The sequence below is a fragment of the Poecilia mexicana genome, unplaced genomic scaffold (assembly GCF_051168715.1).
Source record: "Poecilia mexicana isolate PSO_F unplaced genomic scaffold, ASM5116871v1 scaffold_17, whole genome shotgun sequence".
Taxonomy (NCBI): Eukaryota; Metazoa; Chordata; class Actinopteri; order Cyprinodontiformes; family Poeciliidae; genus Poecilia; species Poecilia mexicana.
Genome location: NW_028263386.1, coordinates 10,727,713 through 10,755,630, shown reverse-complemented (window position 1 = coordinate 10,755,630; position 27,918 = coordinate 10,727,713). Strand labels below are relative to the sequence as shown.

The following is a 27,918-nucleotide window of genomic DNA, read 5'->3' as shown; positions in this document are numbered from 1 at the left end:
TAGGTGAGTATACTCTTGGCAATCTGGAGGGATTTTGAAAGGAGGAATGCTCCAATGCTTTCTGGGTGCTCCAACCTTGTTAAATGTTAAAAAAAAAAAAACAAAAAAAAACATTCTTATTAGAAAAACATAACTCTACCAGATAGAATTTTGTAAAAAAAAAAAAAAAAAAAAAAAAAAAAATCAGACTGAGGCGCATGTGACTATCTGAGTGACTGTCACATGACTGGTCGTGACGCCGTGTTGTAGTCAGTCAGCTGTTGGCGTAGCATAGCACAGAGCAGCTGTAAGTAAAGACGCTGGATATTTTTATTGAATGTATTGTGTTAAGTACACATGTTTTCGTATTGTAGTGTTGCATTATACGTATATCATCTATTATTTCTGACAGTTTGTGGAATGCAGTCGGTGCTAATTTAGTCAAACGGGTTAGCATTCTCGTTTTCTCTGCTCTTCGTCTCTAGCTATAATCAAGCTAACGGTTTTTGTGTCATTGTTAAGGTCAGAATTAGGCCTTTTTACTTGTTCAGAACAAACCCAGTTAAAGTCTTTTCTTGCATTACAGTGCCGGAGGCTGAGTATTGTGGAATTTTATCCCAGTTCTCGGTTAAACATACCACAACTAGTAATGACATTGTGTTAGCTACGCTAGCAAGCTAATGCTAGCAGCTAGCAGGTTTCTTCAACTTTGTAAGTCTGATAAATATACAACACTTAATCTTTCATTTATTATTTTCCACTAGTTATCTTTAGTTTGAATTAGCCAACATGTAATTTCTCTGTTTCGTTGAAGAGCTCCATAAATTAGTATTTAACCCTCTTGTTCAATGCTCCAGTTTGTTTCGCTTAATAACCAAAACAAAACGCCTATCGTGTTTGACTTAATCTGAACACACAATTTAAATCAGCCCTATTTATGTAAATGACTAAATGATGGAATAATGTAAATTTGTGGACTTTGAAATATATGACTACAAGTAGTAGGGGGGATTTATGTACGTTTTAATCAAATTCTGTATGTCAGAGTTTTTTAACTTTAGATTTTGCTTATCAATGTTTCTGTTCAAGAAGCAGCTGCTTAATAAAACATGTGTCAGATAGAATAGGAATTAATCACCGCTCTTGATGGGAACATATTAATTTTGTACAAATTCTGAGGATATCTTCTACTGCCGTTAAGTGTGTGATTTCCAGTCTTTCATACTGTGGTGTTATAAGTAATTATTTTCTTCTCTGGTTGTGTTTTTATCTAGACATACTCTGTAAAGACTTCAGGACAAAATGGATATCCGTGGGGCTGTGGATGCTGCTGTGCCAACCAACATCATAGCTGCAAAGGCAGCTGAGGTTCGGGCCAATCTGGTCAACTGGCAGTCCTATCTTCAGTAAGTTAACTCTACTTAACCCATAAGTCCTAATTCACATTAGTCAATACTTATAATACACAGTGCTGTGGTTCAGTTTAATTTTAAATGGCTATGTTCAAGAAGCAGCTGGTTAATAAAAATATATGTCAAGAAGAAGAGCAATTAATAAGAAATAATTTGTGGACTTACACATAAATAACCTGTTTTAATTACATTTTGAATATAGTAAATGCCTAATAGCTTTGTTTCTGGCTGTATTATGCTAGGTTAACTGTTCTTTTGTTGATGGATGAACACAGAATTTGTCCAAACGATTCTAAATTCTCGATTTTAATAGAGTGATACTGGCATAAATTCTAGGTCTAAGCTCATAAATGTTCAGCTTTTGTAAGTACTCTCTGCAAATACATCAGATACTTGAGTTTAGAAACTAAATGTAATTGGTAGATATCTATTTGATACCATTTTTGTGGTGTCACAAATGTACTTACTTAGACAGTCAACATTTACGTTTGTATAAGGTTTTCATGTGGACTGTTTGATATTAGTTTTGTACTTTTCATCAGTCCTGTTGTACAAGCAGCATTTCTCATTTCTTTGCTCTAAAATCTCCTTCTGCAGTCTTTCTGTGATTAGTTGTTAATGTTTGGGGAGATTTGTTTTAGTTTCACAGCCTAAAAGTAGCTCTTCTGTAGTTCCTCAAATGTGATTCACTGTCTTGAGTTATACTTCCTGTTTTAAGTCTAACCTTTCAGTTTAGCAGCCCTGATTTATTTAACCCACAGTATTATTTCTAAGTCAGTAATAAATTGATTAACATCTCAACTTCAGTTACATGGCCCATTCAATCGTTGTTTTGCTGAAGTTACATACCATTTCAGACCCAGCTTTGTTTTTGTCTTAATATGGCCGCATCTTACGCCCATGGCCATTTCTGTTGCTCAATCAGCCCCTTTCATTTTGAACTACCTTTGCTTGTGAAAAGTGAGTCGCAGAGGATGTGTCAATGGCAGGCATGCATACTGTTAAACTGCCTCAACAATAAATCACAGGTTTTTGTTTTCTCTCTGCAGATGTTACTCTTGTTCAGATATTACATGTCTAAGGCAATCTGAAAACATTATTGTAGCCCTGGTCTCAAAAATTGCTTTTTTTAAATTTTTATTTATTTTTTATTTGTTTTTTTTTAAATGTTAATTTGTGTTGCTTGTAGGAGTCAGATGATCTCTACAGAGGACTGTGAGTTCATCAAGAAATTTGAAAAGGCCAACTCTGAAGAGAAACAAGTCATTTTGACCAAAGAGGGACACCAGGTAAACAGTTTGTGTACACTGCAGTGTATTTCTCATTTTATAAGGGTCATTCTGTGTCTCTAGTTTATTCAAAATGTACCAGATGGCACTTGACTGATATGTTGCACGTGTGTTTACAGACGTCCTAAACTTTAACTCAAATCCTTCACACATTATGAACTTTTCTAGAACTATCTGTTTTTGATAGCATTGCAAAGTTGTAATGTCTTACAAAAGTCTCAAAATTTTGAGTGCTTTGAAAAGCTGTAATTTGGAGACACTCATTTCAGTTTTTAATTTTGTGCACTCACTAACTCAGCCCCTACTTTTGAGTTCCCACTATTTTGTCGCTCCACAAATTATCTTGATTTTTACTGTTATTACCTTGTTTCTGGCGTCTATTTAAAGGTGCTTGTTAATTAAAAATAAAAGCAAGACAAAACTGTTCGTTAAAAAAAAACAAAAACATGGTTTGGTTCTTTTCCCCTTTTCAGTGTGCAAAGACATTTCTGAACCTGATGGCCCACATCTCCAAGGAGCAGACAGTCCAATACATCTTGACTCTGATTGATGACACTCTGCAGGTAAACAAATACAACCTCACACTTTTGGACTTGTACCATTTTATTTTGTCTCAGCGAACAAAGTTAAGTTTAGAAAGGTTTAAGTTAAGTTTAGAAACCTTTCCAATGTTTCTTTTCTTGTGAATGTTTCTTTAAAAGAAAAAAAAAGAAACATTCACATTCTGTAGTTTAATTATCCTTTTTCAAAGAAATTATTTTACAAATAAAATGTTTTACTGACCTGACTCCCATCCAGTCAGTTTGATATACATCAACACAAGTACAGTCCAAGTGCTAATCCAAGACTTTACTTCAACTGGTTTTTAGGAGAACCACCAGAGAGTGAACATCTTCTTTGACTACGCCAAAAAGACGAAAAACACAGCCTGGTCCTACTTCCTTCCGATGCTCAATCGTCAGGATCTGTTTACTGTCCACATGGTGAGTTAGAGATGCACCAAGGTTTTAGTTGTCTTTTAGGTTGTGATTACAATTTTTTGATTGACTTTGTTTTCTAAATACTATGTCACAAAAACAAGAATAATCATGCTATCGAGAGAAGAGATAGCTGTTAAAAGTTCCTCCAGAAAATGAAATAATTTGAAGATTACCCCAATTTATGCATCAAAGAAAAACTTTGATTTTTATTAAACTTGAAAGATGTTCTTCACAATATATGCTGTTGTTTGTTGTAATTATAGGCAAATTTAGAGAGTTCTTATTTTTGTTGGATTAGTGGAATAGAAAAAATAAGTTTATTTTTTATTTTTATTTGACCTCATGATTCAGAATCAATTGAAAAGATTCTAGAGCAGAGGTGCGTCTCAATCGCCATCACATTATTGCAGTCACAAAGCGTGACTTGAATGCAATATTTGACTTGCTATCTCTTCCATTCACACCCTGCTTGCCACTTATATATTTGGCAAGTCACGGCATTTTCACATCTATAGCCAGTTTACTTTGATCCCAATCAGTTGGTTAGCTTGTTAACTTGTAACTTTTTCCACAGGTTTGGTTTCTTTGTACACAAAGAAAATTCTAAGCAAACCAAAATTACACTACAAGCCACTCATGAACATTAAAAAATGAATAAGGAGTCATTAAATTATAATTTAATTGTAACTTATATCAACATTCTTAATGTTCGGCTTTCAGATATATGTTTTCCTGATACTATACAGTACTGGGTGATTCTGATCTCTGAGCTGTTGGTTGGTACATTTAATACACAGACCTATAAGCTAGAACCTCGAAGTTGGTAAATGTCTGTCCTTTACTCTGGATAAAACACGCAACATTAAAACAACACATTAGTTAAGTTAAAGTCAAAATGGGTTTCTGGTTGGGTTATTTTGTATCATATTACAAATTGATAATGTGCTAGTATTGATTCTCATGTGTTTAAAGAAGAAAGTGTAAGTGCTGTAGTCAGGTAAGGAGCTAATGAAAATGTTCTGGATTAAAATCAGCAGTGAACTGGAAGATTGTAGTCCAGGGTATTATGGGAATATTTCTGTTTTGACCGAGACTGCTTCACACATGAACAAAAAATGACTAAAATGTGCTTTGATTGAGGAAATTTTCAACATGGAGCATTTCAGTTTGCAGCATATGAAACCTGCAAAGCATTAAAGCAGTCACAGCGCCCAACACCAACTTCTGTCTGCAGTATGAAATAAATAAAAGGGCATGTTTGTACCAAATCCTTGGGGAAGGAGTGTCTCTACAGATGGAGGTGACCTTGTCTATTGATTCATGTACTTCAATGCAGTGTGTAAATGGCAAAAAGTGTGTGGTAAAGTTTGGCAAATGATAACAGGAATAGGGAAGCTGGCAGAGGAAAAATCTTTTATAACAGCCATGTTACCTTCACACAAACACACGCATCTAGTTGAACAATGGTGCATACTCTTTCTTGTGACTCACATTTTCAATTAGCAGCAACCTTTTTCATCAGGACAGCCTGAAATTATTCAGAAATAACTTAAGAAAAGAAGGTATAAAAGGTAAGACATACCAGCTGTAAAAACCTTACAACTTTCTCTATTTCTAAGGTTCTCTACTTAATAGTAAATAAAATATTATGTATAAAATTTTCCAAATTTTAACCTGTTTCTTGGTTGTTTTTATAACATGATGTTTTGCTTTGTTCCCACTTTTTAAGCTAAATATTGCTGCTATTGCCAGCAATAGATAATTTGGAAATCTGTAAAAAATGAGAAATACATGATATATTCTATCCGTAAGACAGGGCAGCCTAAAACAGATTGGTTAGTAATCATCATTTAGCTCTGCAGGGACCGTTCAGCAGTTGGTCGATTGTCCTATATTAGATAATGATTTCTTGTTAACTCACTCTGTCTCTGTTGGATGTTCCCCTTGGCTAGGCAAATGCTTGAGCACAGTATTTAGTTTTAATTAGTCATTGAATGTAGTCTGATTGGTAGCTCTTTGGAGAATGAATACTTGTCACCAACCAATTGCTTGATGCGCCTCTATTTTGATTGTGTGAATTGTGAACTTTTCATCAGTAAATTTCTTAATGTTTTTCACTTATAAAACTCTTTCTTTTATGTTCTCCAATTGAACGTGCTTATGTTTCTACCTGAACTCTGCGAAATGGTGTTTATTCACATTAGGTTGGGATACAAGCTATCTACAGCTTGACCATACAGCTTAACCACAACGTTATGTTTTTGGGAAAGGACACAGAATGATTAAGAGCCATCACTGTGTACCAAATAGTAAAAGAAGGCTCGCATTTTCACTTCGAACTTGGTGTACCGCATTACATTTTTCACATCCAGTCACTTTAACAGATGCTTCTGTTACTAATCTTAGAAATTCTTCAATAATTCCTCACAAAACAGCCTTCCTTTTTTTCCGAAAAGCAAGCAATTAAGGTAATGACCTGTCTGCCACTCGTTTTCAATTCAAGACTGACCATCTAATGGCAGACATAGTACTATGACACGGCACACACTGTCTAATTACGAAGAGCAGCCAGATGGTGTCCAGCAGGTGGGCAAAATGCGACCTCAGATCTGTGACAGAGCATTTTACCCAATCCAAGTGTCATGCTGAGTCTTGCTTTTAAATTTCAACCTTGTTTCTACACATCCTCCCTTTGACAAAAAAGGAAATTGGAGAGTTGATTTTTCTTTCTTCCCGTCTCATCTTGGGCCACAGTCAAGTGTGACCATGATGGAGATTTGAGACATGAGGCTCAGTGAGTCCTGCCTTAGATGGAGTTTCTACCATAATCTTGTTTTAGAACAGGTTTGTTGAAAAGCCTTTTTAAAAGAAAACTTGTATTAACGCCGTGTGCACCCAGACGTTAGCTTCCTTATCTTTTTGACGTATATGCCTGTGGAATTTCAATTAGAGATGCTTTATAGAAGACTTTATCTTGTTGTGTGTTGAAACTCTCTTAAGGTCACTCTTATCATGCTGCTTCTTTGAAAACACAGCAACGTAACACACAATTAGTTTATTTCCTAGCAGTCTCACTATGGTTCTATTTATTTCATCTTAACTCATAACATTCATTCAATGTTGAGATTGTTGAAAAGTATTAATTCACCCTTGAACATTTTCACATCTTATCAGGTTGCAACCACAAACCTAAACTTGATTTTTTGGGGGGGGATTTATTTTAAAAGATCAATAAAAAGATGTTTTTAAATGAAAATTTGAAAGATTTTTTTTTTCTTGGCTAAGAAATTTCTGAAACATTTGTCATCCATTTGTAGTAATCTTCTAAACACCATTTGCTACAACTTTCTGTCTTTTGTCAAATGTCTCTACCAGCTCTGCACCTGTAGAGACTAAAACGTTCTCTTTGCAAAAGTGCTAAGTGCTCTCTCTGCAAATTTTTTTTTTTTTGTTTTAAATATTAATTCAGTTTTAAAAATACATTTACAGCTTGCATTCACTTGACTAGACTATGCTACTGTATGGATATGCTTTGATTAGGAGTGCCATTACCCCAGTCTTTTCCTCTAGGATTGCCTCCGATTTCTCTCAATCAATAGTCGTTTTTGCTATCGACTGTTGATTGATAGTCAGTTAATAGTCGGCTGAAAGAAAAAACATCCACCAAGAACAATGCTACTTCCACCTTGTTTTACTGCAGGGATGATGGTTTTGAACAATGTCAACCTTGCGGAAAACTGCAAACATGACTTCTGATTGTTTTCTTAGAATGTCAGATAAATACGGTAGTCGTCTTGTCAACATATTTTTATGAACAGTGCTTTCTCAGAAATTCAAAGCTTTTGTTACTGTTTTATAAGTAATTATTTAAGGGTATGAATACAAATTCACAACACACTTTTCTGATTAAATTGTTTTTTATAGATTTTTAATCTCTATGCATTGTTTTCTTTTTCAGTTCCAGTTTTGATTCATTTTACAAAAAAAAAAAAAACATAGTGTAGATGTTGAAATAATAGTTGACGTAAACTTCCATCCTCCATCTTAGGCTGCAAGAATCATCGCTAAGCTGGCTGCCTGGGGGCGTGATCTGATGGAGGGAAGTGATCTGAACTATTACTTTAACTGGATTAAAAGCCAACTCAGTTCACAGGTATGCAACTCAAAGTGTAGCACATCAAATATGATATGAATTTAAAAAAAAATTAAGAGATGGTTTCATCTTAGAAACAAATGTCATAACTAAACATTAAGCAGATTTTTTTTGTGTGAAATATTTCTTATTTCTCTTTATGTTTCAGATTCACAGCATAGTTTATGCATTTTGCAAAGTGTTGCATTTATAAAACATGATTCCTGCTATATCTGGAGGCTGACTGTTGTTGTGATAGTCCAGTTTTTGGATCATCATGTGACATTATGGATGAAAACATCGTATTATGTTGCTGATTAGAATTGAAATTGATTTAGCTGTCTTTGAAAATGATTTGTTTTCTTTTATTTCCTAACAACAAATTGTTAATTTCTCAGATGTAGGCTAGTGAGCTTGTAGGTTTAGTTTCTTCCTTCTCATAAAGAGTTTCAATTTATCCCCCATCCTAATTAGTTTACTAGCTGTAGGCATTTCTAATTCCTCTCTCTATTCATTTCTTCTTCATTTTGTCCTGTGAGTTGAATTTAAAGTAAAACCATTATCTAAATTAATAGAACATATTCATTCATATTTGATTTCAGCAGACTCATTATTCTTGAAGATGGGCTAATGACTGCAAATTAAACACTTGGATTGCCTTGGCAGATATCTGCATTAAAGCTAGGATTTTAAAACTAATTTTGCTTCTTGAAATTGTATTAGATTTTTTTTCCCAACAGGCACAAAAGGAACCATTGAGCTTCTATTCTTCCTGAATTTCATCTTCAGTCATGCACATATTGTGTGGTTCTTTGCCTCACAATAGTTTTTTGTTTTATTTTATTTTAGTTTTGTCTATTGTTTTCTATCTTTTATTAGAATCTACATGGTTCAGGTCCAGAAACAGGCACAGGAGCAGGAACAATTTCCCCCAGTGAAGTGAGTATGAGCAAAGTGCATCTCCAGTCAACTCGGCACCCAGAAAGAAAAGGACAAACATCTGGGCTTGAAGCTGGCATACCTTAGCTGTTGCTGGACTTCCACATCTATTCTCTCCTTTTCTCTTTTCTCACCCATCCTGTTGTTGCACTCCAGTTTTTTATTACCAGCTTTAGATGGGTGGAGACATGAGCAGTATTAGAGCGATGTCTCCATTTTAGCCAGCATGGTGTTTGCTGCCACAGGTTGATCTTTAAAGTCTGAGCGAACAATGCATGCCAGAAGCCAGTTCCGCTCTAATGTTGAAGGCGCATGACAAACAGCTTTCTCTGAATATTAGACTAACAAGAGAAAATTGAAGTAACATTTGCACAGACGCTGCATCCCACCATCTCTTATCCTATATATTGCAGTTATTCTGAGAAGTGTGCTCAGAAATGTGCCCACGCAAGCTATCTAATAACTTACCATTTCCTTCCCCTCTGCATTTTCAACCAGGTAACATCTGCTCCTCTGCTATTCTGTCTTCATTGCTGCCTGAACCTCTTACTGGACTTTTGCTTTTATTCTACCTCTTTCAATTAACTGATTAATGTGATCTAATTTTTTCCTCAGCTTCCTGCACTCTAATATTTCTTTACATTTTGCTCAGGTCTAATTGGACCCTTTTTGTACACTTTTGCTCTGTATCGTAACTCTACTGTGATTTTTTTTGTTGTTTTTTGGTTTTTTAGCATGAGTTGATATTGACTGCATGTGCACTGCCTCTGGTTTGATACGTGACAATAATGCAAGGTTGAAGTTGCCTTCTTCTGTGCTTTCTGCTTATGAACCACTTGATGTCTGGAATTGAGCTTAAATGTGTAACAGTCCCCTGACTATGCAGCTCTCACCCTTTTCCACGCTTGATTTTGGATTTGCCTTTGTATTTTGCAGAGTTCTCAGTACGTTCAGTGTGTGGCTGGCTGTCTTCAGCTGATGCTGAGGGTCAATGAATACAGGTTTGCCTGGGTCGAAGCTGATGGAGTCAACTGGTGAGAAATAATTATTTTAAGTTGCAGAACTTTATTTACCCTTTATGCAAAATATTGTAAATAGCTTTGAGGTCAAGTAAAGTTTGATTTTGAGCTACTTTATGTTTTTTGTTTGCATTTTTGTACTCGACTTTTGATTAGGGTAAGAATTTTCTAGTTTAATTATTGTAACTAATGTTAGAAATTGTTACTGTAATGATTGACTTCCAGCACATGATTTAGCTACTTTACAACATGGTTCAAACAGTTAGAAGAAACTCTGACTACTACAAACTTTAATAGTTGTACTGTATAAACTTGATGAGGGATAATTTTGCTGTTTTAAATCTTTGCTACACTTTCATATCTGAAACTGACCCATACTTGGTGAGTACACAGACTGTGTGCTTTGACTTAATTTGATTACTGACAATTTTGCATCAGGATTTATTCAAGATTAAAGCGTTTCTACGCACTTTGGAAAAGTGTGGAAAATGTAGAGAATTGATTTTAGTACTTTCCAGGTTTGAACTAGAACAGAAAAATAAAACAGAACATGGAAAAATATCTGTATTTCTAAACTTTAATTTCTGTCCTTGTGGCTGGAAAATCAATTCATCCCTCTGTCCATTCATCCGCAGTATATCGTTTTATTTTTTACGAGTTCCATATTTAAATCTGACTACTGTAGAATTGTCCATAAATTGAAGAATTGCCCTGAGAAGTGTGTTGGGGATCTTGAGATTTACAGTCTTTAAAGTGAATCCATCAGATTTCACTTTAAAACCTGATGGCTTTAAAGATCCATCAGATTATAAAACTATCAGATTATAAAAACAAATGGGGGATTATTTCATTTTTAAGTGATAATGTAACTTAAAAATGCAGCACTCTCGATGCAACTATGAAAACACTGAGCCCCTCCACTTTAGAATATATTAAAGTAACATATTTTAAATTCACACCTGAGCTAATAATGATGTTTCTCTGTAAATGTGACTCTCTGCTTGTGGTGTGTACACATGTTTTTAAAACCAGTCTTAACCTGTGGTTCAAGATTATGTTCTAATGAAATGATCAATGATTCTCAGCGTCTTCAAACTGGCTCCATGCTTTGTTCCTAGAAGTGGGCTGTAAATCCAGCCTCACTACACAATTTGTGTGCTAATTGTTGCGCATCGATAAGGTCTGCACTTAACAGTCATTTCTGCAAATGTACAAGTTGTTTAGTTGTGAGCATCAGTACTGTACTGAGCATTTTAAGCAACTTGTCCATTATCTGAAGACTGTCTGAATATTTCATTCTGAGCTATTATCAGAGATAATGGATGCACAGCATGTAGGTACACAGCTGTGAAAGCCAGGCTGAGTAAACAGGCATTAGATATAAGAGTGAGTCCTCTTCTCACCACTTTGTGCTTCATTTGCCTGCTTTAGCTTTTACTTAATTATATACATTTTTTTATTTCTGTCGCAGCATCACAGCAGTGCTGAGCAACAAGTGTGGCTTCCAGCTTCAGTACCAGATGATCTTCTGTATATGGCTGCTGGCTTTCAGTCCTCAGCTTTGTGAACAGTTGAGGCGCTACAACGTAGTTCCCGCCCTGTCCGACATCCTTCAGGAGTCTGTGAAGGAGAAGGTCACTCGAATCATTCTGGCTGCCTTCAGGGTCAGTGGTGAATTTTTCACTGGTTTTGTGAAAAATGTTTCCTATTTCAAGGAAAAAGACATAAAATCAAATAGTACTGCTTACCTGTTCCTATGATTGTGGTTTTGTTTTACTTTGGTATTTATATTTGACAAAAAATAGAACATTTGTTGCTTTAATGTTTTATTATTATTATTTTTTGTATTTACTCATTATTTTTATATTTATTTTCTGCAGTTGTTTTCAAGGTGAACCCTATCCTAGCTGCTCAGATGAGATGAGTTACACTTTCATCTTAAGTAACACATTTTTCTCATTGTAGTTGGAATGAATTTTAAGCAGAAATACATACTTGCTTGAAGTTTATCATGTGCAGGGAAAGTCACTTCTAATTGGATAAAATTGCTCAATAACTACATTTTTCAAATGGTGATAAATTACAAAGATGAGCTGACAAAATGACCTGACCCGGTAGAGCAAAATGAAGACTGGTGGTATAAATCCACTGGGAGGCGAGCCTGTTTTATTTCATCTTTTGAAAGTAAAGTGCAGCTGACAGTCCACTAAACATGATCAGTGTTCTCAATAACTTATTCATATTTCACTTGGAGTAAAATTGTAAGGAAGGAAGTAGGATTTTAAGAAGAAAAAGCTTCGGCAGTATCTTAACTTTGTCCAACATCAGGCAGACTGAGTGACCTTGATCCAAGTACAATGGTGAGATAAATGGCACTGATTACATGTTTGAAACATGAGCCCAGAACAAGCTGATTTTTAAACCCTGATTTACTGGAAAGTACTCCGCATTTTAGGCCTCTCCTTCAAACTGCCGTTGCTGTTATGTTTCAGTCATTTTCATCTCTGACAGATGTGTGTCTGTGTCAAACGATATTTTCTTCACCTGTTTTTTGACTAAAAGAAATTAATTTAGCACCTAGAGTTGAATGGAATAAAATGCTCCGTGACAGAGTAGGTTTCAATACAAAATTTCCACAAAATCTAGATATATCTCAGGTTTGGTTTCAATTCAGCTTTGATCTGGATCAGTGTGGATAAAGAATATAGAGTACAGAAAATATGTTTTGTCTCATTGTCCATTTAAGATGTCCATCTGTTGTCCATCTCCTTTTTGTCTTTGTCTTAATTAATCTTGCCCAGAACTCTTTCAGTATTTAAAGTAGAGAAAAAATGAAAAAAAATAAATAAGTATTTAACGATCCCTCTGTAAGAGGAAAGGGTTTCTTCCTTTAGGCATTCTTAAAAGTTTCTTGTAGAGTTAGAATGCTTGTTACAACTAATTAAATCAAGTGAGTGGCAAGTGGTCATGGGAGAAGAGACTCGTCTTAAGTGGGTTTCCCCTGAGCCGTCCAACTTCCTTTCCACTGTTTCCTACTAAGAAGCTACAAAATGTCTCTGTTTGGCAACAATTAAAAAGTTTGTTGAAACTCAAGGACTCTCAAAGTATCACTGCAAATTTTCTGTAAACATGCAGAACATTCATTTTTTTGTTATTCGAATGGAATCTTTTAAAGACTAATCTGCAGTGTTCTGCATGTTTGTGTTTTCCCAAATGTCCTTATTATGCAAATGATTCTGCTCACCACATGGGACGAGCAAAGGGACTTAAATTATCCTCACCATCTGGACGTCCTTGAACACATCACCAAACGTTGCACTCCAGAGTCAGTGCAGCGTTCTCTCCCAGTCAGACTTTGGGAGAACAAGTTTATTTAAATTTAAGTGCATTATTTATTTTTTTCCACTTTTTGTTTTCTGAAAGGTGCATTTGTCCAAAACAAAAACAATTCCACTTTTTTAACACAATCAACAAGAAATAAGAAATGGCAGTTTTATTGATAGGTTCATTTTTTTTTTTTTCTTTAAATAACAGTATACCAATTCCGCTACTTGTCTGATGGAATATAAAATGTTTTAATTTCTGAATTTCAAGTTAAGAAAACTATTCTTCTTTTACTTTGCAGAAAATGTTACAAAAATGTTTACTTTCTCAGTTTTATATACTTTTTTTTCAAATTCTCCTAATTATTTTGCTTGAGAATAATTTTATAAATTTCTTTAACATCGTTTCTTAATTGTGGTGAACTCCGTTTTATTCCCTTCCCACACATTCTTAATATTGCACATTAATGCTGGTTTAAGACATGCACATCCATTATATGTTGATTTAACATTGAAAGTCAGTACATGTATGAAATCTTTATTACTCAATTTTCACTCTACGTCTGACATGGTTTTCCTAAATCAACTTAAAATTTCTCTAAAGGAAATATCCATACAGAAGGTTTTTCTGCTATGTGATAAATGGTGTTAGTGTTTCTATTGTATTACTGATTATATGTGCCTTGATTTATGATTGTACCATTATAAGACAAAGAGAATTACCAACTTAGATTAGTTTATTTGTCACATGCACAGTTACACACAGTACAGTGAAATTTATTGATGCCTGCAGCCAAAGAAAAGAAAGGGAAGAAACAAAATAAGAGAAAGCAGAATTTTCACACAGCGAATAATAACATGTATTTAAAAAGATTAAAACTAAAATTACTATACACTATAAAAGTCTTGGAGCAGGTACGATGGCAGCTGACCTCACTAGTGTCGTTTTCTCAGATATTTGCATATATGAGATGACTCTTAACTGTTTTTGTACTATGTATATGAGGACAAAGGCAATGCTGAAATCTGAGATGTTTGATTTACAGTTTGCTAAATACACCAAACTATAAATGCACTGATCAGACTCTGATTGGCTGCCAGTAATAATTTTAGCTGATTTCTCTTTAAGAATTAACACAATTCAAAATAGTTTGTACAGAGATTGGATCTCTGATCATGTACAGTAGTTGGCATTTAAAAAAAAAAATCTTGTATCAGTGATTAGCGTGATAAGAGCAGTGGGAATTATTACTTGTAAATTAATAAAAATTCTCTTCATAGCAGGTTCATCTGGTGTGGCATTCTTCTGGCAGACCAGATGTAGCTTCTGGCAGTTCTTGCGTTTCTTTTTTGTGTATCTGCTTTATCTTCTGAAACTCCCAGTCGGTCACGGCAGATGGCTGCTTGTACTGAACCGGGTTCTGCTGGAGGTTTCTTCCTGTAAACTGGAGTTTTTCCTTTCTGCTGTTGCTACGTGTACACTCAGTATGAAAGATGGCAGTAAATTAATGCTTATTTTTTTGTAAATTGCTCTGAGATGACTTGTTGTGAATTGACACTTTAGAAATAAACTGAATTGAAATATTTCAGTTTCAGCATTTTGCAATCCAGCCTGTTAAGTTATTAACATTCTGGATTATTACTTTTTTTTAAAATAACGTTTAAACAAATGGTCATATTATGTCAATATTGCATTTGATTGGGTCCCACAAAACCGATTTTTCAGTTATCAGTTCTCAAAGTTTTAACAGACAGAGATAATCCATACCTGACAAACTTCTTAATAGATCTTTTTGTTACGTTGTTGTTGACAGAATCTGCTGGAGAAGTCTGTGGAGAGGGAGACTCGTCAGGAATATGCCTTGGCCATGATTCAGTGCAAGGTACTGAAGCAGCTGGAAAATCTTGAGCAGCAGAAGTACGACGACGAGGATATAACCGACGACATTAAGTTCCTGCTTGAGAGGCTGGGAGAGAGCGTCCAGGATCTTAGGTACTCAGTGGACACAGTTTCATGAATAGGAGGCAATCAGTGACATTTATTTTTAGCTCTAAATACTTCTCCAATGTACAAGATGTTTTCTAAGAGCCATCTACAATTACAATTGTGCATGACCCCTAGCTTAACCGAATTATGGACATTATATTATTCAACACTATAAAGATTGAATACTTTAATAATAGTGAATACTGCAGTGATTACATGCTGGGATGATCTCTCTGTCATTCACAGACTTTCTTTCCTTGTTGTTTTATAATAATGTTCTTTGTCTTGTGTTTTTTTTTTATTTATTCTTTTTTTTATTGAAAGCTCCTTTGATGAGTACAGCTCTGAGCTCAAGTCGGGCCGTCTGGAATGGAGTCCTGTTCACAAGTCGGAGAAATTCTGGCGTGAGAACGCCGTCCGCCTGAATGAGAAGAACTACGAGCTTCTCAAGTAAGAGAAGCCCTTACTTTGACCAGAAAGGGAATTTTATCCCTGGCCTGAAACTTGATTTATAGTTATTTTGTAAATTGCAGTAAGAGTGAAACTGCTTAAAGTGCAGACTGTGCAGTCACCTAAGGAATGAAAATATTATTAAATGCATAATGATGAGATTTTATCAATGGAATAAACAGCTTATGTCATTTTAAATGTATTTTTATGCTAAAAGTTCTTTCAAAATTAAAGTCTTGCATATGGTGCAAAAAAAATGAGTTTTTTTGCAGCAGATGCAAAAACCCTAATTTTTAAGATGGATAATAAAATCTCATGTGATCCTGCAAAATTTCAAAAGTGCCTAATACATTTTATACAAATTATTTTGTTTGAACCATGTCAGGTATCGCTACAAAGATCACCATAAATTAGACTTGCTCTAACTACAATCCTCATTTTCAGCAAAACAGGAGATGCTTTTTTTAGCTTTTAATAATTGATGTTCTTGTATTCTTTGTATTATTATTTGGATATCCACAAAGAGAGGGGAAATTAAACTTTTGTTCCTTTAAAATTGCAGACTTAATTGCCTTTTGAATCAGTTGAAGATCAGAAGATTCCTGTTTGAAATTATTCTTTCATGTTGGCCACTATACAGAAATCCAGGTTTAATTAAAAGTAAATTCTATTTTATCTTATCAAATGAATTATGTGGACGTGAAAGGCCAATTCATCATTTTGCACAGAAAATTCAGGATAACAATTAATCATTCTCATTTTGTGATAAAATAATCAGCTTGTGATCTTGAAGAAATACCAACAAAATACGTATATCTGTTAGTGACAGATATAAATAACTGCATATATATTCTGCAATTGTTGCGCATTCGCATTCGAGGTGTTGCTGAAGTAAACTTTGTACCTTTGGTGTACTTTGCTGAATTGTTTAACTTTTGCGAATCACTGACACTTTACATTAAAAACAATACTTGTAGCTTTGTATAGCAGTGGTGACCTGATTTCTAGGCATCCAGGCTAAAATCAGCGAGTTGAAAGTAACTGAGCGGCCAAAATATATTTTTTCTGTCTCTTTCTATCTTCTTTTTGAACATGAAAATATTTTTATTGCATTAAGTTTTAAATCTCATCAATTAATTTACCATGCACTGTTTTATTAATATAGTCTGGTTTCTTTAAATCTTTATTTTTACCAAAGTTTGGTTTGAGAAATAAATTTCAATAGTAGTCAAAACCAAAGCAAAAAATATATAATTGAGAAAACAATGTTTAACTTTGCTGCTTGGATTTTGTCCACCTGCATTCACACTGATAATAACCAACACTAAGATAAGATAAAAGCCAGCAGCTGGATGTTGACTATCTCAGGCGGAGCAACAGCTAGAATTAGATCGGTCTGACTTCTTAAAAACATTTCTAATCAAAAAGAAAAACTGAAAATGTTAGGTTGAAAACCGTAATTGAAAAGGAAATTGTCACCCTTCTGCTGCGGTAACAGGTTTGAACAAGTTCCTCCAGTCTTAAACACCCGTGCTTTGTGGAAAAGTATTTTGCTCGACCCTCTTCTCCTAAAAAAAAAAAAAACACTTGTAGGTGTGCCAGAGTCCTAATTCAAAACATTTAGCCGACAAGTTGTTCTTTGTTGACACCTGTCTCTGGTAATACTTTTACCACCAGCATCTTGTTTGTCAAGTTTGTGTGTCTGTGTGAGGACTTGGGCCACCAGAGATAAAACAGAATCAATCTGTGGTTGTTTTCCTTGTTATTCCAGTCACACAGCCCAGTGCTCTTATTGACATTTAGTAAAAATTCTAATCTGCTCATCTTTCCCATCATTGCTCTCTCCGTAATCAGCCCAGACATCAGATTAAATTGCCTTTCTTTTCTCTTTGTGTGTTTTTCTTGACTTCTCACAAGTATTTCTCTTGGCTTAAGCCTTAGAAAACTTTAGAGTGCTATAGTAGCTTTATGAGTTAGAAATGCCTCTGCTTTAAAGTGACATCAACTTAAGAACTCATACTTTTCTGATTTTGACAAAATCCTGTATAAAATATCAATCCTCACTTGGTGAATACATTTTAATATCTGAGTTTCTTTCTTTCTGTGTCTCATTCTCAAAAGGATCTTGACGCGTCTGCTGGAAGTGTCTGATGATCCTCAAGTTTTAGCCGTGGCAGCTCACGATATCGGAGAGTACGTGCGACATTATCCACGTGGGAAACGGTAAGAAATTTAGCAACTCATACTTTTAATAAACCAAAAAATTACATTTTCTTTCCGCAGACACTTCCAAATAGAGAATCTGATAATTATGTGGTTTTAATTTGCTAACGACAAATGGCAGCTTGTCTCTTGCTGTGCTAGAGACAAATGCAGAAGCACAGAAATATATACTGAAGTTACTGGATTTTTCAAAAATCTTCAGATAAAGCTTTTTTATAATAATCTGATCAATGATGATGTGATTTTTATTTATTTTTTCCGAAACTGTGCTTCAGGTGATGAGACAACATGTAAATACAGCAGGTAGTTTTCCCTGAACATTTCTTCTGACTCAGAGATTAAAGGAGGATTGCAGAAGTTAATGGCTTATACTTTTTTTTGTTGTTGATCCAACAAAGTTCTTACTCAAAATATGTTTTGCTTATACCAGTTTAAAAACAGTCATCAACAAACCTCATCTCCTATTCTGATGGACTTAAAACAAATCAGGGATTTTCATGTTGTAGTTTTTGCCCTCGAGGTGCTTTTGATAGATACCTCGCTATCCCCAGCCACCACTCATACATACACACACACACACACACACACACGCACACACACACACACACACACACACACACACACACACACACACACACACACACACACACACACCTATCCTCGCACTTCATGCTGTGAAAGTGCATCTCCAGGAGAAGATATCATGCTGAGAAGTGTTTGTGCGAAAAGCAGCCAGAAAAAACTCAACTCTGTTCTAAAATGTCAGCATGTCACCCTCAACATAGTTAAGTGTTCTTTGTTCACATGACCTTCTCATTTCTCCGTGTTTACGAAGGTTTCTCAAAATGTTACTTATTTATAGAATGATTTTAAGGCAGATTCTCGTACATTTATTTAGAGTTTATATTCTGAATTTCCTTTAGTCAGTAATAGGACAGGCCTGAGATACGTTTAAGCTGATAGGCAGCGGTACAGATGCAAACTCCTGTTACACAGGTGTCCTTGTTTCTCTTTGGTTAGATCATGTACTTTATCGTGAGAAGCATCATGCAGCACTGTTTCTCTTTTCATAAGCATTATGTCCTTTCACAAGGCCACTGACCCATTATAAGATACACAGAAAATTTCAGCTGGATTAGATTACATGATGGATCACTGAATGACCTGAAACATGGAAATAGCGGGCGCGTTGTGTTTATAAAGGCTCTCTCCCATTATCTCCCATCTCAGGGTGATTGAGCAGCTGGGTGGAAAACAGCTGGTGATGAATCACATGCACCATGAAGACCAACTAGTCCGTTACAACGCCCTGTTGGCCGTGCAGAAGCTGATGGTCCATAACTGGTATGAACAAATCCATCCCTTCATTGGTTTACAAATGTTTTTTTTTTTTTTTGTTTTTTTTTTTACGTTGACCTCAGTGAACCCTCAGATGTTATCTGAAGCAAACCTTCTGATGGCGAAGAGCCCATCAGCTGCAATCTGCATACAAATGACCGAAGCCCTGAGCTCACTCTCATAAATGATTTCATCTACGCAGCTTGATTAGACATTTGCTTAGGTTGAAGGTCGGTGGTGTGTCTGACATGATGTAAGATCGATGGAGATCTCTGCTGAGGAGAATCAGGAGGTCCAAAAAAATAAAATAACACAGATTTAAGTAATGGCTGTCGCACCTTGTTCAGACCTGAGAAACATTTCATCAGTTTTTCAAAGCATTAGGTCTGAGTCATCGTGTTCCTTTTTAAATAAGAGTGTTGGAGTATTTATTCAAAGTATTCTGTGGTTTTTCTTTAAAAACATCTGCGGAAGATAGTTTCAGTCAATATGTTTAAAACCACATTTAACAGTGAAATTGGCCGAAAATAAATGTCCAAGGCTTTTGTCTACATGAAAAAGAAAGCTGTCTGATGAAAACAGAATACATACTTGTAAAATTCTGACCTCATACTTTTTAAATGCTTTCTTTATCGACAGAAAAATCAATTAATAAATCATGATTTCTTTTTTCCAGATTTCTGACTTCTAGTTTTTATGCTTCGACCAACGATAGACGATTCAAATTTTGCTTTAAGAACTATAAAATGAGATTTAATTGTATTGAAAATATTTTTTTAGCCTCACAGTCAATTTTGTATGGCAGCAACAGATGCAATGTCACCTTGACAGAACAGTTGCTATAGGACAAGGTTTAATTTTAATTTCGTGGGCCGTTTGTGGCCACTAAAATTATTTTGTGTGGCCGTCATATTTGGAAATCATCCAAAACAACAAAACTCAGTCCACCCTTTCCCCCACTACAATCTTTGCCAACTTTATGCCTTTTTCTTAATAACACAAGCCTACAAAACCCTTTTTTAATGATCTAGATCTACAGTGATTTGCAGATGCTTTTTTACCTCAACAATTCAGTCCATTTAACAAAAACATAGCATGTGTAATTTTTTTTATTGAGCAGACAAAAAGTCCAAACAATTGGGGAAGGTTTAATAAAAAACAAAAAAAGAAGTAAACATATATATTTTTTGGCCCTCAAACACTTTTATTTTGATGATTTTAGTCCATATGGCAAAATGTTTTAACATTTTCCATGATAGATGGAGTTGCTCAACAACAGAGCAACTTTCCTGTACTTTATTCAACCTCACAGAATTTCTTGGCATGTCATAGAAAGCACAATTTCCATTTAATTCGCTTCATGGTAATTTTGAGGCGTATTTTTGTTGCAACAACTTCTTCCCATAAGACTTTTGGGTAACACTTTATTTGAAGGGGTGTGCATAAGACTGACATGACACTGTCATAAACATGACACAACATCTGTCATGAACATAAAGAAGTCTTTATGAATGTTTATGACAGTTGTCATGAAGTGTCATTCGGTAAATAATGACACTTTTAATGCAAAGTTGCTCTAAAAGTTGCATTAAAAGTGCCAACTTTGCATTAAATTATCATAATTTACAAAATCATGCAAATAAGAACAGCATGTGACATTGAAATATGAAACCTGTCTCCTTTTCATGCCTTTCTTTATTTCTATCAATACTGTTTGTATTATTAAAAGAAAGTCTGCCACTCTCAAAAATGCCAATGTAACAGAAAACTATATGAAAACCCTCTGAAGGTCATTTAGTATTTATTTATTTATTTTTACTTCTGAATAGTAAACTCTACAAAGACATTAGATTTGGTAACAAGGGAAGCATTCAAAAGGAATTCAATAAACTTTACATGGTATCTTCAAAAATTAATTAAACCTAAAGGAAAGATATAATTTGCCAAGAAGTGACAAGATGAAAGAAGAATAAAATAGTTTGAAGAAAAAAAAAAAAAAAACCCTTAACATCTTAGACCGCAATGCCAAAGTTTTGCATTTTGATCTGAGATTTTCCCTTCCGAGGTACTCTACTACATTAAATTTACATTTCTATCTCATAAAATATCTTGTAGAATGTTTCCATCAAAGGTCAACCAATACTGAAATATTTAGGATTACAGTTAAGGAATGTGTTTTATATTTGTCGGTTTGCTCCATCCCCAAACTTGTCTGTCACCACACACTGGCATGTTTCATTTTAAGGTCAAAATGAATCAGCACAAATGTTTGCTCCAGCTCTCTGCTGTCATAAATCCTAGCTGTTGATCACATGTCCAGATTTGTCACCAACTCCATTCCAAACTCTTTGTGATTTATTTTGCTTCTGCTGCACCACCTCTCCCTTTGTATTTTTATTTTCAAAACGCTCACTCACTGCCCGCTGCACTGCTCGAAAACAAGAAGGCGAGGGAAATGTTTTTTTTTGTCTGTGTGTGTATTTGTGTGCATCTGTTATCTAAAACACAGTCCTTTGAGCTTCTCTTTTTGCAGCTTACCCATCTAAGTCATGTCGCCTGCAAATAATGTAATCACAGAAATGTGGGTAGAAATTTATAAGCAGGGGCATAAAAGGCTTTCTGTCTTGTTTTGGTTTCAGAGAGGAAAGAAAAACGGATTTTTATAATCGAGGCTTTGGATCAAAGGAAGATGTGCTTCCCACCTTATAACCACTATCCTACACACCAAAACATGGACATATCTTTCACTTACACTTTATCTGTAATTACATCTTTCTAACAGAAAGAGATAAGTGTTGTCAGATTGGTCTTTACTTGTGCACGATTTTGAATTTCTTACGTAGCTTAAAATCGTCATGATCATGTTTGTCCATATTGTTCCCCGTGTCTGGCTCTTCAGTCTTATTTGATTTGTTTTCTCTCTCTAGTAAATGAATCTAATAGTGTAGTTATGCAAAGACGATGGCAATTTTAATTTTAAATGAAGAAAAAGGTGGAAAACAGTATGCCGCTGTTGGTGCACACCGAGTCTGGTTTGAAAACTCATGTAAAATTCAGCACAGTCCCTCATACCATGGCAAAGTTAATTACATCGCCTATGAAAATGGACATTTTGTTGCACAGAGCTTGTTTCCTCCCCTTTTGAAAGCGCCAGCGTGTTATTCGAAAGCCCAGCGTCGCATCGCATCCGACGACTTTCATCCGTTCTTCTACGTCGACTTCTTTATGAGATATTACTCACCCACGACTTCGCCTTGTGAGAGCTATTGAAAGGCTGACATACCGCGCTGACGCAGTAGTACAGCGATTTGTGTGTTCTCCTAATGAGTTTGAGACAACAATAACAAAGGAAAGATACTCATGCTCACGGTTTGTCTCTTGAGCTTGCTGTTTTTATTTATATTTGTAAGGACCTGTAAAGTCAGAGAGGTGTGTCACGTCTCAAGGTTCTCATCAAATGACCTGCTGCCTACACTGATTGACTCCATGAAAACAGAAATGAATGAGGAAGTCTTCAGCGGGAGGTTAATATATTTTTATTATTATTATTATTATTATTATTATTATTTTGTAAATAGCAAAGTTTCATTGGACCACAGTGTCGAGAGATTTTCAAAGCGCCTCACCCCAGTCGCTGTCACCTTGAGTGGGTTACCTCATTGTTTCCATGAGGAGTTCTTCACGTCCTTGCTTATCTGAGCCTCTTGCTGTCATGACAACAGTGAATATGTGCATGGTTATCTCCGTGCCCTTTTACACCGCTTTGAAAAGTCGCTTTCTTTAATGTATGTCCAGATCTTGAAAGAATGTCATCTTAGCCTGTCAGCTCTGTTTTGAACTGTTGTGAAGCCCGAAAGCTATTGACAGCCTCTGCGTCCTTGTCCTCAGCTGCCCTCCACCTTGTGTTGGTAATTAGACCGAAGTGCAGCGTTTTGTGGTGATATGTGTTGCATGTATTAGGGAGGCAGACAGTGAAAGAAATGCAGGAAGTCTAAATTAACCTTTGTTCTGGGTTTCAAGGATGCATGCGTTTAAAGTTAATCTCCCACTTTACAGTCTAGACAAGAATATGCAGACGATGTCAAAAATGGTAGGTGAAGGTTGCCAAGTAAAGTGGAAAACTTCTGTAAACGACGGAGTTTGCTTCCATTTTTCATAATTGGGCCAGTAAATTAAGAAAATATGCAGCATTGAGAATTAGCTTCCAGACTCTTCTGTGTAAAATATTTGGTATTTCAAGCATGACACTCTCTAAACCTGTGATATATTTAATCAGTTGGATAAACTAAGTGCTTTTTATTCCCACATTTGATATATTTTATAGAAGCTACAGGGGGGACGTTGTGTGTTAAGAAAGAAAAATGCCTGGGAGCTGTTAATTGATAGCAATTAAAATTACTATATAATTTTAACTACATGTACATATGTTCTCAATCAAGTAACACTACTTTTACATAAAGAAATTAATTTTGAGTGAAGGAATTTTAAAAGTGCTCAATTTTAAAAATTAATAGTTCACTACTGGATAGTTGATAAATAAGGATTTTATTTCTTTTTTTTAAATAAAATTCTACCTTTCCCCCCTAATCCTAGATTAAATAGTTTGTTATATATACAAACAGGCCATTTATTTGGGACGTTTCTGAGCCTTAATCTCAAAAGTAGGAACAGTTGTTCAAATGTTTGTGACATTGAAGCCAAATAGTTTAAATGGAGTTGAAATATTTCCTAGTTATCAGCCCATTAGGAATTGTTTCGCAGTCAGCTACGCTTGATAAGCTGCATCCTTTCAAGCAAGTTGATAAAAATATTTATCTGGCACGTTTTCATTAGCTGGTTCAGAGCAAATCCACCAGACTGCGAAGTTTATCAAAACATAGCAGCAAGGACTGGATTTATCGCTAAAGTTTAGAATAAAAACTGTTTTTTAAAGAAGCTTGGGTTAAAACTTCTCCTCAACCAGTTCTGAGGCTTATGGGGTGGTTACATTTTTTTAAAAAGCCCAGGTTTTTTTGTTTTGGAAAAATAGTCTTTTTCTGATAAAATAATTATTGGGAAAACTACAGTTGCTTAAGGCTTTCTTAAAGTATTAAAATGTGCTTGACTTGGCAGAAACCATTATTACAAAGAAGGCTTACAACAAATTACTATTATTACTATTAATCCCTTATTTGTACAGGAAAATCTCTCAAAACGTCTCATTTAAAGGAGAGACATGCATCAACAACAAATGACATAAAAACAATAAGAATACAGTCTGCTTAACACTACTAATAATCAATACTGTACATGATCAACAGAAGAGTTGAGAATTTTTCTGTCCTACTTTAATGTACGCATATTAAAATATATGGAAGGTCTCATTCACCCTTTAACTTTAACATGCGTGACATTTTTGCATGTTTCTCCTTCTCGAGTCATTCCACGGTGCTGCATCTGCTAAAGCATACGTCTGAACGCACCTCATCTTGATGAATCATTCTAATATCCCGGTTATTTCCATCCTCCTTTATTAACGCACTCAGTGCTCAGTAAACAAACCCCTGCTTATTGTTCGTTAACTTCAACAGTCTCTAAAACGCAAGCCTCCGACGAGGGATTTGAGCTGTGGAAGGAAATGTAGAGTTTCAGGTTTTCTGCAAACACTTTTTTTTTAATTACCTACATCCAACTTAGTGAAGCGTCTAACTTTGTTATTATTACTCATCCTTTTAATTGGGTTGTGTAGGACGGCAGGACTTAAAAATAAACAGCATTTTAACGGAAGTACGAGCTAAAAGATGCTTTGTTTCTGTCAGAAAAGATTTAGCTGTTTACCGAGATGGCTCCATACTGCTCTCCAGCCTCAGTGGCTCATATTTGATGTAATTATAGGAAAGTACCATTCAGTAAAAATAGAAATTTACTTCCTTTGAAAATTCAACGAGAGCTGCTACTCTGTAGAGAAAGATTGAGTAATTATAGTGTGAGTGGGGCATTTTTTTTATTTTTTTCTGAAGAGAAAGTACTCCATACTATTAGACGTTCTGGACAGCCTTTATTAGACTCTTGTAAGACCCTTGATGTTTCTGGTTCTAATAAGGTGAGTGTCATGATCTAAAGTGTTTCTGCCAAGGAGATGCCTGAGAAAAAGCTATGACCTTTCAATATACTGTCATTATATCTGAGCTGCACACAACGTCTGGCCCCAAATAAGAGGGAGAAGCTCCACTGAAACCTGCTGTCTTATTAAGGAATAATAAGTGCCGTAATTCCACCGAGGTAGTGAAGAGATTAAAACTGAAATGCGCTTAAATCAAGCAATAGTTGGACATTATTACTCTCACCAGTGGCTTTAGGGCTCATTAATCACAGATGCAAAGATAAGTTCAAAATGATGACAGGAGTTTTGACAGGAAATCTGTTTCTGGACAGCAGATTGTCTGACGAAGACCTGAAGAGTGTTCAGTTAATTGTTTTCCTTATGACTCCCCCCCCCCCCACCACCACCATGAGGGTTTTATGTTTATTCCCAGAGAAGCAATGTTTATAATAATCCTATATAAAAAATAAATTGAAGGGAATTAGAACTTGAAAGGATAATTTAAAATTGCATGTGGATGACAGGAATTAGTGGCTTGGACTGCAAATAATATCAGTATTTTCAGATGGAGATGACTCTTCCACTGTCATAACGGCGGCATATGAGCTGAAAGGAGTGAAAATCCTCCACTGGTATATAAGAGGTGGGATCTGTCCATCACAGCTCGCCCTACATAAACAGTCATTTAAAAAAAAAAATTAAATGTTCATTCATTTTACTAACTCAGTTCACTAAATGAAACACATCATGCAAATTAAATTGCACACAAACTTTGTTCAAGTCTTTATTTATGTTAATTATGATGATTTTCCACTAACATAATAGAAAAACACAACATTTAAGATTGACTCAACTCCTCACACTAATGAAGACACGGAAAACATACAGAAATGTAGGCGTAATAAAAATGGTTTATATTATATTATTTTCATAAAGGTCACTTCAATCTGACAAATGGGTCTTATCGGAACGTATATTCTTATTTATTGAATATGACTGCATATGAATAAGAGACCTACTGTCATTTCAACACAAGTAGAAAAAGAAATGAAAAGAAAGTTTATCATAAACTAACTATTATTACTTTTTACTTTTTTTGCGTAATGTCTGTGTGTAGTTCAAACCTTATTTATGTAATGTTAATTGATATAAAATAACGTTGCACAGTCATGGTAAAAAGGCATCTCTAAAACATTTTGTTTCCTGCATTTATCAGGACTTTTGTTTTTTCAGGCACAGCTTATTTTTCACCACCGTTTCCCTTTTGTCTTTGTCTTCTTAATAAATGACATGGTGGGATCTGGGCTTTGAGATTTCATGCACTTAGCGTTCGATCACAAGTACTACTGAGTGTCTGGAAAAGATAAGATAATTTCTGGTCTTATGTGTGAAAACCCAAAATTTGATAAGAGAATGGTGTTTTTTTTTTTTTAAACAAAATTCACTTTTCATATTTACATAAAAACTTTGTAGAATTATGAGGCAACAAGCCGGTCGACGCATCAAAAGCATTTACTTTTTACTGTTTTCTACAAAAAGTAACAATTTTGCTGAAATTTTCTGCTCTTACTGATTTGGAAGAGAACGATTTATAATAATTAATTGTTTTTCTTTTACAGGGAGTATCTCGGCAGACAGCTGCAGTCCTCTGACCAACAGCAGGCTCCGGCTGTGGCAGCTCGGAGCTGAACTCTTCTTCTTCTTCTGCGTTTGTGTGTTGTTGCGTGGATGAGTTTAGAACTGCACTGTAATCAGCTTTCCTGTAATAAAAGAGTTAAAAGCTCCACCTTTGTGCTTCCCTCGTCTGGCCGCGCCTCACCTGATCCTCCATGTGAACTGATTTAGCCGTTTGATGTTGTGACCGCAGCTTAGTGACGTGTCTGTGATGTACAAAACTGCAAGATATTTAAGTCTTACTTGTAAAACATTCGATGAATACCAATAAAGATGTTTACTTGATTTAGATGTGTTGTAACTTTGTGTTTAAAGTCATGAAACCTATTTAATAGACAGGAGAGACCCGACGTGTTTGGAAACTCATCTGTGAAGGCTGATCTTACGGTATGTTTGAAACTCGTAAAACAAGATTTTTATCTCAAATTTGCAACCCTTAAAGTTGGTTTAAATTAACAGGGTAGTCTAAAACAGCTTGGACATTACATGTGCCACTTCCAATTAATTTTCACCAGCAAATGTAACTCAACATTTTGGATATATGCACATGTATTTAATATATTAACTAGCAGTCATGAATCTTAAACAACTATCAAACCTTTTGCTTCCAAACTGTCGATCGAATAACTGACTTTGACAAGTCCCTTTGATTTTTGGTCCAACTTTCTCAAATAAAATGAGACTCGGGTCAGGCAGCCCTTTAAAGGACACCTTCTGGAAATGATGCTCTGTCCACTCATCACTTCCAACTCAATCTGATCTTTCAATGACGGGCTACACTTTAGTCACCTACAATAATAACATGACAGTGAGCTGCTTTCCAAAGCTGCCAGAGTTGCATGTTGGGATCTGAACTTCTTGAATTTCACTGTGTGAGGATTATTTTTATTAATCCCAAACTATATTTTAGTTAATCCAAGCTATTAATAAATGTCAAATGTGAATTTCTAAGAAATTAAGAGTGAAGTTTGGGCTTTTTTTTTTCTTTTTTTTAGGAGAATAAATGTGAACAGTTATTAGGCAGCTAATATTGTGCTACATTATTACTCAGCTAAATGAAAAACACATTTTCCCATCTCATCTCTATTTTC

At 35.3% G+C, this 27,918-nt stretch overlaps 1 protein-coding gene across 3 annotated transcripts; it reads left to right on the top strand.

Annotated features, from left to right (window-relative positions):
- Window positions 1-180: 180 nt before the first annotated feature.
- On the top strand, window positions 181-27,112 carry atp6v1h (ATPase H+ transporting V1 subunit H). 3 transcript variants are annotated; one of them, XM_014996905.2, is made up of 14 exons: window positions 181-286; window positions 1,254-1,385; window positions 2,581-2,680; window positions 3,154-3,243; window positions 3,550-3,663; window positions 7,709-7,813; window positions 8,672-8,731; window positions 9,668-9,765; window positions 11,222-11,414; window positions 14,888-15,066; window positions 15,385-15,510; window positions 17,632-17,733; window positions 18,964-19,077; window positions 26,773-27,112. In XM_014996905.2, the coding sequence occupies exons 2-14, from the start codon at window positions 1,282-1,284 to the stop codon at window positions 26,840-26,842; spliced, it is 1,455 nt and encodes a 484-aa protein (XP_014852391.1). In that variant the 5' UTR covers window positions 181-286; window positions 1,254-1,281; the 3' UTR covers window positions 26,843-27,112. The 3 variants fall into 3 exon arrangements, with proteins under 3 accessions (XP_014852391.1, XP_014852393.1, XP_087870578.1); XM_088014452.1 differs by lacking the exon at window positions 181-286 and adding an exon at window positions 672-690; XM_014996907.2 differs by lacking the exon at window positions 8,672-8,731.
- Window positions 27,113-27,918: the final 806 nt, after the last annotated feature.